At 47.5% G+C, this 12,895-nt stretch overlaps 1 protein-coding gene across 3 annotated transcripts in view; it reads right to left on the bottom strand.

Moving 5' to 3' along the window:
* DDX11 (DEAD/H-box helicase 11) overlaps positions 1 to 12,895 on the bottom strand; it is a 36,061-nt gene that overhangs the window by 17,907 nt on the left and 5,259 nt on the right. For all 3 annotated transcript variants that reach the window (XM_080812393.1, XM_080812394.1, XM_080812395.1), the window contains exons 3-6: positions 12,517 to 12,664; positions 6,020 to 6,268; positions 5,474 to 5,560; positions 5,028 to 5,185 (exon numbers count right to left, since the gene is read on the bottom strand). In XM_080812393.1, coding sequence (XP_080668519.1) covers positions 5,028 to 5,185; positions 5,474 to 5,560; positions 6,020 to 6,268; positions 12,517 to 12,660 — 638 coding nt within the window. In that variant the 5' untranslated portion in view covers positions 12,661 to 12,664. The remainder of the gene's footprint in view (positions 1 to 5,027; positions 5,186 to 5,473; positions 5,561 to 6,019; positions 6,269 to 12,516; positions 12,665 to 12,895) is intronic.

Here is a 12,895-nt window from a genome sequence, read left to right as displayed (position 1 = left end):
ATTTATTTGACAGAGGGAAACACAGCGAGAGAGGGAACACAAGCAGGGGGAGTGGGAGAGGGAGAAGCAGGCTTCCTGCTGAGCAGCGAGCCCGATACAGAACTCCAACCCAGGACCCTGGGATCATGACCTCAGCCAAAGGCAGACGCTTAACAACTGAGCCACCCAGGTGCCCCAATAAATAAAATCTTAAAAAAAAAAAATTGATTGTGTTCTCAGAGAGGCTCCTCCTCCCTCTCCAAATACCAAGGTACCGAAGCTGCAGGAGTTAATCTGCAGGATTAATGGCTCAGGCCCTGGGTAGTAGCACTTTGTTACTCTAATATTCACAAACTCCACTCGAGGCCTTTCTCTTGTCCCCAAGGGGGGCTCTCGAGGAGAAGTACAGGAGCTGGCAAGTGATCTTGGAGGCAGGTGGCAAAAGGAATGTGGAGCACTTCTTACCTCTCCGAGGTGGGATGCCTAAAGAGGTCTGACCATCTCAGCCCTGGCCAGGGTCAGAAGTTTTGGTTCTAATCCAAGTCCTGAAATCTGTGCTTAAGAGTAGGCCTCCAGCACCAACAAAGAAAACCCCACAGCCAGATAATTCCACTGGCCAGACTGATGATGATTTCAGTATTTAAAGAAATGATGCCAACCCTTCTCCAACTCTTCCAAAAAACAGAAGAGAAGGAACACTCCCAAACTCATTTTATGGGGCCAGTATTACCCCAATACCAAAGCCATATAATGACACTACATAAGATATACAAGCTACTATATCCCCGATAAAGCCAGCTGCAAACACTCCCAACAAAATGTTAGCAAAGTGAGTTCAATAGCACACAAAAAGGATCATGCCCCATGATCAAGTGGGGCTCCTGCCTGAAAGACAAGAATGGCTCAACATATGCAAATCAGTAAATGTGACACATCAAGTCAACAGAATGATAAGACGAAAGTCACATGATCATCTCAGTAACACAGAAAAAACAAATGACAAAATCCAACACCCATTCATGATAAAAACTTTGCCGTATGAGGTATAGAAGGACTGTACCTCGACAAAGCCTATCTGTGACAAGCCCACAGCTAACGCTGTACTCAGCAGTGAAAGCTTTCCCACTAGGACAAGACTAAGACGAAGGTGCTTACTTTTACCTCTTCTCTGCAACACAGTGGAAGTCCTAGCCAGACCCATCAGCCAAGAAAAAGGAAGAAAAAGCATCCAAACTGGGAAGGAAGAAGTAAAACTGCCTGTTAGCAAATGACATGATCATACATAGGAAAAGCCTGAAGATTGCACCAAAAAACTGTTAGGCCTAATTAGCAAATTCAGTGAAGTTGCAAGTTACAAAATCAACACATAAAAATCAATTTCATTTCTGCATGCTAACAATAAACTATCTGAGATAGAAATAAAGAAAACAGTCTAGTTTACGCCGGCATCAAAAATAATAAAATACTCAGGTGGTAAACACTTAAACACTCACAACTACAAGACTTTGATGAAAGGACCCAAAGAAGACACGAACGACAGAATGTCCCACGTTTGCAGGTCAGAAGAATTTATGCTGCTGAAATGTCCATACTACTGAAATCCATTTATAGATTCAGTGCCATCCTATATCAAGAGTCCAACAATATTTTTAACAGACATAGGAAAACAAAGATCCTAAAAATCATATGGAACCACAAAAGACCCCAAATAGCCAAAGCAATCTTGAGAAAGAACAACAAAGCTGGAGGCATCACACGTTCTGATTTTCAACAGTATGATCATCAAGAGTACAGTACTGGCATAAAAACAGTAGAATAATCAAGGCAGGAAGGTACTGGCATAAAAACGGACATGTAAGACCCGTGGAACAGAACAGAACCCAGAAATAAACCCATGATATACAGTAAAGCAGTATTTGACAAGGGAGCCAAGAACACTCAATGAGGAAAAGACCGTCTCTTCAGTATGTGCTGGAGCAACCGAAGAGTCACATGCAAAAGAATGAAATGCAATCCTTATCCGACACCACTTACAAAAACTAACTCAAAATGGATGAAAGACTTAAATGTAAGGCCTAAAACTCCTAGAAGAAAACACACGGAAAAATGCTTTATGACATTGGTCTTCACAGCGATTTCTTTTGCTATGACATCAAAAGTATAAGCAAAGCAAAAACAAACAAGTGGGACTATATCAAACTAAAAAGCTTTTGCTACGGCAAAAGAAACAATCAACAAAATGGAACAGGAACCAAAAAATGGGAGAAAATATTTGCAAACCACCTATCTGATGATAAGGGGCTTATAACCAAAATATATAAGGAACTCCCAAAACTCAAGAGCAAAAAAGAAATGATCTGACTGAATAGACCTTTTTTCAAAGTCATACAAACGGTCAACAGGTCCGTGAAAAGATGCTAATCCCCCAAGGAAATGCAAATCAAAACCACAATGAGTGGGGCGCCTGAGTGGCTCAGTGGGTTAAGCCTCTGCTTTCCACTCAGGTCATGATCTCAGTGTCCTGGGTTGGAGTTCTGCATCAGGCTCCCTGCTCAGCAGGAAGCCTGCTTCCCCCTCTCACTCTGCCTACTTGTGATCTCTCTCTGTCAAATAAATAAACAAGATCTTAAAAACAAAACAAAACAAAACACCACAATGAGCTATCACCTCACACCTGTTAGAATGGCTATGATCAAAAAGATAAGTGTTGGCAAGGGTGCCTGGGTGGCTCAGTCAGTTAAGCAACTACTTTCCGCTCAGGTCCTTCCACTCAGGTTGCGATCTCAGGATCCTGGGATGGAGCCCCATGCTGGGCTCCCTGTTCAGCAGACACAGGGAGCCTGCTTCTCCCTTCCCCCCACCCTGCTTGTGCACACAGGTGCACAAAAGCGCACGTGTGTACTCTCAAATAAATAAATCTTTAAAAAAGAAAAGAAGAAAAGATAAGTGTTGCCAAGAATGTGGAGAAAAGAGAACCCTGTGCCCTGTGGGCAGGAACGTAAATTGCCATTCTGGAAAACAGCATGGATGTTCCCCCAAAATTAAAAATATTAAGTAGCATATGATTAGGCAAGTCCACTTCCAGGTATATACCCGAAGGAAACGAAATCCGTGTCTCAAGATCCCTGCACCTCCCTGTTCACGGCAGCAACTAATGAAAACCACCGGAGCATCCCCGGACAGATGAACGCATAAAGAACACGTCGCACACACAGTAAAACAGCCATAAAAAGGAAGGCACTTCTGCCAGCTGTGACAATCCAGATGAACCCTGAGGGCATTATGGTAAGTGATGTAAGTCCGAGAAGGACAAATTCTGGGTCATCTCATGTGCGGAATCAAAAAAAAAACCCACCCAAACTCCTAGAAGTAGAGAGTAGATTGCTAGGGGCTCAGGAGTGGGTGAAGGTAGCCAAAGGGTATGTTCATTAATAAGTGATTAATAAAATAATAAAATTTTTATTTTAATAAGTCTTATTCATTAATAAAATAAGTGACCATCGTTAACAACACCATATTGCGTATTTGACAGGTGCCAAAACACATTTTTAAAGAAATATTACGTATGTGAGTGATGAATTAAGTGACCTCATCACAGTGGTCCCTTTGCAATACAGGTGCCTATCAAACCCTCATGGTATGCAACTTCAACTCACACAGTGTTCTATCCCGACTGTAGCTCAGTAAAGCTGAGGGGGAAAGGAAGTCAGGGCAGCCGGGACGCAGAGCGTCCTCAGGTCAAGTCAGATGGTGCACTGCAGCCCAGCTGTGAAGGTTTTCTCCATCACCCGTCAACGGCAGGTTTCAGACGCTGGAGTTACACTCTATACACACACAGTCACCACAGCGTTGATGACAACATGGGACACATGAGACCTAGAGTCACCTTTAGAGGAGCAGGAAACCTCCCTTCCAAGCTGGGAGCCCAGGAGGAATGACCTCTAGGGGCACTCATGCCTTGGGGGCAGAGCCGCTGATGTCAAAATGACCTCAATGCCCTTCCTAACGCCCAAACCCTATCAGGTCGCTCCCCGACTTGTAACCGCCCACAGCCCCGCAACATGGAGAAAGACACCCAGGGCCCTCGGTGGAACTCCAAGGCCCACACAAACTGACAGCTGCCTCTTCTCTCCTTCATTTGCTCTTAGCCCCTGGACCTTCTCTGTGTCCCTCAACCCACCAAACCTGCTCCCCTTTCCACACCAGGGCACCAGCAGACCTCTGACTAGCCCTGTCCTCAGACTAGCCCTGTCCTCCAGGTCTTCCCATGGCTCCTTCTTACCCTTCCTCACCTCCTCGGAGGCCTCTCCTGGCTTCACCCAGAGGAGCAACCCCACACTCTACCCACTGCCCCCGGTTTTATTTTCCTCCTGGGCAAATGCGCTCATTCCACGCAGTTACCATCTGTGTGTTTGTCCCACCGCCCAGCCCCAACCAGATGTAAGCTCGCCCAGGGCAGGGGGCGCATCCGGCGGACTTGGCATCAGGGACCATGCTGCACCTAGAGCTGGCCCTCAAAGGGCACCTGTGCAACTGAAGTGTGAATGAAACAGGAGGCCCCGCTGAGGGGCAGCTGTCATCTTCAGGGCCTTCTACTCTACCCAGCAGCTTATTGCTCATAAATCAGAAACCCAGACAGAAACCAGAGGGTGGAGACAACAGCTTAGGCTAAGGATACGTTGATGGTTTACATCCTAAAGCTCCCACGGTGTCGTCTGGGATCAAAGAGCGAGAAACTAGAGCTGGCCCAGTTGCTCTGTCCCCAGCTCTGCGGCCTCGGCTAGGGCACAGCCCCCACAGGGTGTGACAGGGAGGCGCAAGCCTGGTGAGGGCAATGGAGCTCAGACCCACAGAGCCAGCGCCGGCAGATGGAAGGGCACCAGAGGAGCCCGGCTAAGAGCAGGGGCAGGTGGTTGGAACGCCATCCCTTCAGACGCCTTGTGAGGGGCAAAGCAACCTGCCTCTCTTTGGGCACAGGAACCTCCCCCGTGGGAGCCCCCATGGCGACCCGGGCAGGGGCAGTGGGTGAAGGAGAAGCGTCGTCTCACCCGTGAGCTGCTCCCTTCTCCTCATCACTCTCATACTCGTCGAGGACCAGCTCCTCCTCCCCAGACACCAGCGGCTCCCGAGGCTCGGCCTCTGCTCCAGCCGCTAGCATCTCCCTGCTGAGGCAGAGGAGACGCTCCATCTCTTCTTCCTCTTGTCTCTGCCGAGGAGCATCGCCAAGCGGGAAAGAGAAACAAATCTCAGGACTGGACCCCCGCCCCCAAGACCGAGCGCCCTCTGAGCGGCTACCACCAAGGACGACACACACGCCACTACCACAGGCCTCGCTCTCCTCCCGGTGTCTAAGGTATCAATACCTCAGCTCAAGCTGCAGCTACTGGGGGATGAGAACTCAGCTTGGGGGGAGGGGGGGTCGGCCCTGGCCACTCACCCAGGGGAGCGACAGCGCCCACGCACTGTCCCCGCCACCCCGGCAGAGGGCGCTCACCACGCGCTTAGCTGCATACTTGAGCTGTGCATTGTGCCGAATCTGCCGCAGGCGCTCCTCTCGCTTCTTCCTCCTGACCTGCTCCTCCTAGAGGGTGAAGCAGCCAGAAAGAAAACCCCTGCAGAAGTCCCCAACCATGCCCTTCTTAAAGAGTCCAGGGCAGGGCGGTTCTCCCTTCCGTGGGCAACACTCCATGGGGGCAGCAGCATCCCTGACCTGAAGTGTGTGGGAGGTCCACACACTTCATTCCAAAGCCACATCCTCTCAATCAAATCCATTCCCTTAATGGAGTCTGCAGCCGCAGAACCGCATTGCGAAGGGCAACGGTGAGGCTCCTTCCCTGGGTGGGTAATGAATGGAACCGTCCACCCCATCTAGAAAAGGCCTATTGACATCAGCTTTAAAAAGACAGCACAGGTGCAGCACCACTGACTCAAGGAGGCACTGCAAAGGCAAAGGACATGCTAACCCCCAGAATCGACCCCAAATCACCAGCCAAGCCCTGTTTCCTGGATGGCTCCCAGCTCCTGTCACCCCAGAGCTCACCTTTAGGCGGTCCACCAGGTCCCTTTCTTCTTTCTTCTGCACAAACTGAGTCACCCAGTCAGGCTCTCCTACAGGCCTTGGGGTGTCTGGGGTCTCTTTGCAGGAGGATGAGAGAGACAGGGGCTGCTCCTTCCCGTCACTTAAGGGGACAGTTCCAGTTTCAAGGAGACGTGCCTCTTCCTGATGTTTCCTCTGCTCAAAGTCACGGAGCCAGGAAAGAGCCCCACAAATAAGACTTAAAGATTTTCCCTACAAGAAGAAAAAAAGTCTTCAAAAACAAGAACAAAAACCAAAGCTTTCCAAATGACATTTCTCATTTTAATAAAGCCTTCAAGGAAGGTCTAACTTTAAATATTAGAAAGCACTCTAAGACCAACCTGAGAAAGGACAGGAAGGGATTTAGCAAAAGGACAGCCAGAAAAGATAAGAAAAAAAAAATAAAAATAAAGTTCCTGGCTTAATTATATAGCTCACTATTCCTAAGATAATTTAATGTGGCTTATCAGGTTACATTTAAGTACTGCAAGTTAACATAATTAGAAGCTGAGGAATTAGATATAGTCCCAAAAAAGAATTAAGGCCAAAAACACATGGCTTGAAATCCTATATACTCACAATGGGGAGCCACATTTGGCTCTATGCTTTAATACAGCCATGTGCAGACAGAACAGATCAGTCCCATGAGATCCAGTCTTCAAAAAATTTTTAAAGCAAACTAATTGTTCTGGAGAACACAATTCTTAATTAAAAGACTAGACTATTCCCTATGGGTCCTCCCTGTGGGTTGAACTGTGTCCCCCACAAATTCATTTGTTAAGTCCTAACTGTATGTCTCAGAACGTGACCTTATTTGGAAATAGGATCACTGCAGATGCATGTAGTTAAGAAAGAGGAGGGCCCTGATCCACTAAGACTGGTGTCCTTAACACAATGGGGAAATTGGGCCACCGCGGTAAGCCCAGAGGGAAGGCTGGCCACCGACATACTGAGGAGAGGGCCGGAACAGTCTGCTCTCAGAGCCCTCCCTGCCGACACCCTGCATCTGCACTTCTGGCCTCCACAGCTGTGGGAGAGTATGCTTCTGTGGGTTAAGCCCCCAGCCTGTGGAGCTCTGTTAGGGCAGTGGGAGACTTCCGGGAGGCTGCTGCATGGGCTCCTTCCCTAAAGCTGCTGCTTCTGGGGTCCAAAGGGCAGTTCAGTTCAGGCGAGCCTCTGCAGGAGCCAACATGCTCTGGTCAGGCAGTCAACTATCCGAGCCTGCTTAACCCAAGGGGGTCTCAGAGCATCCAGAGGGGTCCTGAACCTAATGTGGGCTTGAACGAACTATAGGTAAAATGCACGGTGTGTAGGGTTGGGGATAGAGTGGAGCACAGTAGCTAAGGCTTCAGACTCCAGGCTGCCTGGCCAAACACTGGCTCTTCCACTCACCGGCTCTGTGACCTGAGGCTAACCTCCCTAGGCCTGTATGCTCCACACAGACAAAAATGGGAACAGTTAAAGAAATAAGATAAAAAAGGAGGCGATGTATATGTGTGTGTGTATGACAGACAGACAGAGAGAGAAAGAGATAGTACCTTCCTCAGAGTTGCTGTAAGCATTAAGTAAGTTCATACTCATACAAGCAAATACCTCACCAGGACTAGAACAACACCTGGTACATAAGTGAGCAACAGGAGCTAGCTTTTTTTTTTTTTGCTTTTATTAAGTAATAAATTATTGTGTCCTTGAATAAGAACCTATTTCATGAAGTTCTTTTCTTTTAAAGATTTTATTTATTTGTCAGAGAGAGAGAGAGAGAGCGTGCACACACACAGGCAGGGGGAGCAAGAGAGGGAGAAGCAGGCTCCCTGATGCAGGACTTGATCCCAGGACCCCAAGATCATGACCTGAGCCGAAGGCAGGCACTTAACCGACTGAGCCACCCAGGCATTCCCTATTTCATGAAATTCTTAAAAGGCCCTATGACAGAACAGCACTTCTGAAGAATGAATGGATGACATATCTTTGGAAAAGCCCATATATACCATTTCTCTCAGCTTTTGATAAATACGGAATGGCAAAGCCTTCTAAATAGCCCTCCCCAGCGGCAGCTGGAGAGCAGCCATTCTGTACTGCCAGTAAAATGGGAAGCCACTGGCTTTAGCCATCAGCAAGCTAGGGTCTGGAGAGCCACCCCCTGTAACAGTGGCCCAGGGTCAGACAGCTGGTCAGAAAGCCAGCACCCTCCCCTGGAAAGGGAGCTGAGGACCTTCCTAAGGGAATGTCAGGGTTCTCTTCCCACAACCACGGCGGGCACACTCTATCACAAAGAGAAAGGAGAACTGAGGCCTGCAATTCTATATCCTCTGTAAGACAACAAAAATTTAAATTGGAAAACGTTAAAAGGATATGTGACCAAATGCTCATGTTAGGAAATAAATTTAATAAAGTACCCACAACATACCTAGCTTTGAACAATGTTATTTCATGGGGAACCATCCAAGATATCACAGTTCTAAAGTTTACGCCAAGTACATTCATGCATCCTAAACACCCACACTGTAGTGAGCACTGGGCTTGATGCTGGGAAACAGAGTTCTCTAGAAAACTTAACATACGAACCATGGCCATGGGGCGTCACATTTCCCTGTGAAGCATGGGCTCCATCCAGGTGGAGAGGTCAGCACAATGTGGGGGACTGATGAAAAGCTATAAAGGGGACACGGACAAGGGAAGCAGCAGCATCAAGAGCTAAGCGGGGAGCTCAGCCACCTAGGCAGAGGTGAGGCACTGCATGCAACGGTACGGCACCCCTGTGAGCAGTAGGCGCCAATGATGGGGAGAAGAGCTTACTACAGGCGTGATTTAGACAGTGTCAGAATGGGACAGTAACTGAAGTCACAAGGACAGGAGGCCCTGGAACCAAGAACATCGACAAGAAAGGGCTGAACAGAGGAACAGGTTACATGGAACTGGCAGAGCGCTGAGATGGGGACCTGAGCCTTCAGGTTAAACAGGACAGAATGAACACATGCTCTCCTGTGTTCTTTTCTGAAACACGATAAAATTACAGCAAAGGAATAAAAGAGGCTTAAAACCCACAGAAACAAAGAAAGCGGAAGAAGGGAAAGTAACAGGTTTTAGGAGAGATGGAAAGCAGACAACGGGAACTGAGAGGACTAAAGGATGCTAAGCCTGAGTGCCTGCAGAGATTCCCCGAGATTCCTGCTCAGAAGCCCCAGAACTGCCAGGGACGTCCCCACCCTGCAGGAGACAGGACGTGTACCCTCTGGAGGGGCTGAGCCAGGAGGGCTCTGGAGATGGCGGGTCACGTAAAGGCTGGGGAAGAGGGCCAGACCCAAAGCAGGACACACAGTGAAAGACCATACACCTGAAGTCACTTCCCCAAGACACCCTCAAGAATACTGGCCATCAGGCTGGGACCAGAAGGCAAGGGTTTAAAGGAGCCTACTCCGGAAAAACTGGATGGTTCAAGAGACATCACACATACGCTAATCACCGGCCGCCCCAATAGAGAGGCTAGCCCATCAGCCCACAGCCAGCCTGCACCCCAGGCCTGCCAGCCAACCCTGCAGTTGCTTTTTCTTGAACACCAACAGAAGACAGCCGAGGGTCACCAGACATTTGAGGAGAGCCTCTCAGCAAAGCACAGAACCCAAACTGGAGGAGGGAGGAGGATGGACGATGAGATGACACAGGGTGGAAAAAACTCAAAAATGCTACTTTAATTGATATCCTCAGAAAGATATTACTATTTCAGGGAGACTAGAACAGGATGCTATTTTTAAGAAGCAGAGAGTAAGAACAAGGTCTTAAATATTAAAGACAGAATAACAGAAATAAACTGAAGAGAAAGACTGGACAACAAAGTCAAAGGAATCTTCAAGAAGCAGAATTCAAAGCAAAACAGAACGAAAACAACCAATATGCCCAATGAGACAGGCAATTAGAAGAAAACATAGTAACGGGATTAACCAGAAGGTCCAAACTCAAAGAACGGGAGTACCAGGAAGATTATCGAATGTGTAAAAACATCTGAGAACGGAAAGAGAGAAGCTTCCTGTTGCAAGTGCCCATCAAGAGGCCAACACAAAGAACTGACCACACTCTTCCAAACCACCACCACGACGTTTCAGAATACAAAGGACACAGGATATCCTGAAACTCTGGAGGGCGGGGTGGGTGGACCAGGCCACCAAGGACTGAGGTGCAGGTTACACTGGCCTTCCCAGTAACAATAATGGAAACCAGAGGGTGGAGGGAGCAACTGGGAGGGAAAAGCACTCTGCCGCTAGAAGTATACACCCAACCAACCAATCGCTATCAAGCGAGTGAAAAGGCACATAGATACATTTTCAGACCAGCCAAGTCTCAAAATCTTACCCCTCCATGTGACCCTTCAGGAACGTTCTCTTTCAAAACAAAAGTGAACCAAGAAGACATGGAATCCAGAAAACAGAAAATCCAACCCAGAAAAGAATACACACAACAGGGATGAATCCCCAAAATATAAACTCAGCCAGTATAAGAAGCCAGTCACCAGACAGGACTTACAGTATGATTCCATTCCCATGAAACTTTACAAAGACAGAATGCGTCTGCAGAGATGGGAGGTGATCACTGGCTGCGGTGCGGGTGTACAAGGGGAAGAACAGCAGCCAAGGGTACAACAAACCCTGGGCTGATGGAAACATTTTCCATCTTCACTGCGGTCGTGGTTATATGGGGGTTTACATCTGTCAATACTCACTGACTTGGGGATTTAAAAGGGGTGTGTTTTATTATATGTTAGTATAAAGTTGATTTTTCTTTTTTTCAAGGAGAGAAAGGAAATCCCTAGTATAACAGTTGTGAAGTAGATCTTATGAGAACATAGAGAAGAAAGTCTCCAGGGTAAAATGGAGTTAGTAAATACTACAGACCGAACTGTGTCCCCCCACAAATACGTATGTTGAAGTCCTAACCCCCATGGGACTGTACTGGAGAAAGGGCCTTCAGGGAGGGGATTACAGTTAAATGAGGTCCTAAGGGCAGAGCCCTGATCTAATAAAACTGATGTCCCAATAAAAGGAGGAGAGACACCAAAGAGCTCTCCACCATGTGAAGACACAGTACGAAGGGGGACCCCTACAAGCCAAGGAAGAGTCCCCACCAGAAGCCAGAAGCTGCCCAAACCTTGCACTTGCCAGCCTCCCAAACCGCGAAATAAATTTCTGTCCTCTTAGCGCCCAGTCTGTGGTATTTTGTTATGGCACCTGAGCAGCCTGAGTAAGCTATAATTTGAAGGATGGACTAGCATTCGGAGAGGCCCCTGGATGGTGTGAGAAAGTGATGTAGGTATTATTAAAAACTAGACAAACTTTAAGAGGCAATTATCAACTCTGGGAAAACAAAAATTATTCTAGAAGAAAACCCCTAATCAGAGCATCCTGACTTAGCAGAGGCTAAAATTTTCCATCTAAGCTACATCGGGAGGATGGGGAGCAGGAGGGAAAGGGAACGGTCACAGAGCTACATCTTAGCTATCACAAGAGGAAGGCACAATGACTAGGATAAATCAAGAAACAGCACCAAGCTTACAATTTCAGATATGCTATGCAAGTATATTTCTTAGGAACCAGTTAAAAGAATGTTCAAAGTACCTGCCCAAAGAACCAAGTTTGATAAATTTAACTTTTTAAATGACATGCATGCATTATTTTTAATTAGATTTTTCATATGACTTTAAACAAAGGAGAGGAATATGTTCAACGACACTAACTGTTGCAGAGAGGTCAAATAAGGACTCGAAACACCCAAATCTACTAATCAGGAAGTCACTGCTGATACTAAAAGCCATCTCAGGGGACTGATAGGGGAAGAAAGCCTGTTGCACCAGTCTGAGAGCCTCCTGTGGACGGAACTTGCCAAGCTCCATGGGATGACAGGAACATGGAGGACCACCAGGAGGTTGCAGCCTGGCTGAGGGACCTTCACATCAACACTCACTATCACACAGCACTTTCTAAACGAGAGGCGGGGGCTGCTCGCTATAGCGCTAATGCTCTTCCTGGGCACCCTCTGATAAATCCCTCTGTCATTCCACTCCTGGAAGGAAAAGCTCACAGGCCTTTGACTGGATCTCTTCAGCACTCAGTAACCTCGCTCCTGAAGACTAAACCAGTATGTTTAATCTGTGAAAAAGCCAAGGTAATCCATTTCTCAACATCAAAGCACTTGTGCGCCCAGAATAATTTGGAAAGCTTTGGGGCTGTAAGTCTTGGTTCCTACAGGCATTCACATTCTCCTTTGTCTTCAGCCTAATTGTTCTCAAACCCTGGGGCTGCATTTAATCTTTAATAGAGGAAGTGACTGTTACTCAGAAAGGTAAACCAAGGGAACAACTTTGCCCAACTTCAAACCACGAAAATTTCTGCCTAGGTTAACAAGCATGCTAGGTAGCTTCTACGGTGTCATAATCAGGGTCTCTCAGAACCCTCCTGATGATTCATACTTACAGTGCCAGTCGGACTCTCAAATATTCCAATCTTGCCAGCCTCCAACACCCGATACAGCTCTGCCATGAAGTCTTTCTGGATGGAATAGGGTGTGAAGGGAAAAGGGAAATGGATGCCACCAACCTCCTGGGTTTTATTAGCCATGGTCCTAAGGGGGGAAAAAAAAGGCTTGAAATCTAGAGCAGTTCCTAAGAGCAGTCTCAGTACTAGTTACAGAATCTCTCCTTAGGTTGTAGGCTTTTTTGCAAGCAGAGACCATGTTCTCCCCATGGCGCATGTTCTCATGAAGCCATACCCAGCTCAGGCAACCCATCGAGTGACATTTGTCAAGAATGGCTATGCAGAACACAGCCCAGCAGAGCCCCGAAACAGAAACCGC

Source organism: Martes martes (assembly GCF_963455335.1).
Source record: "Martes martes genome assembly, chromosome: 8".
Lineage (NCBI taxonomy): Eukaryota > Metazoa > Chordata > Mammalia > Carnivora > Mustelidae > Martes > Martes martes.
Note: the sequence above shows the minus strand (reverse complement) of the source record. Positions and strands in the feature narration are given on the sequence as shown.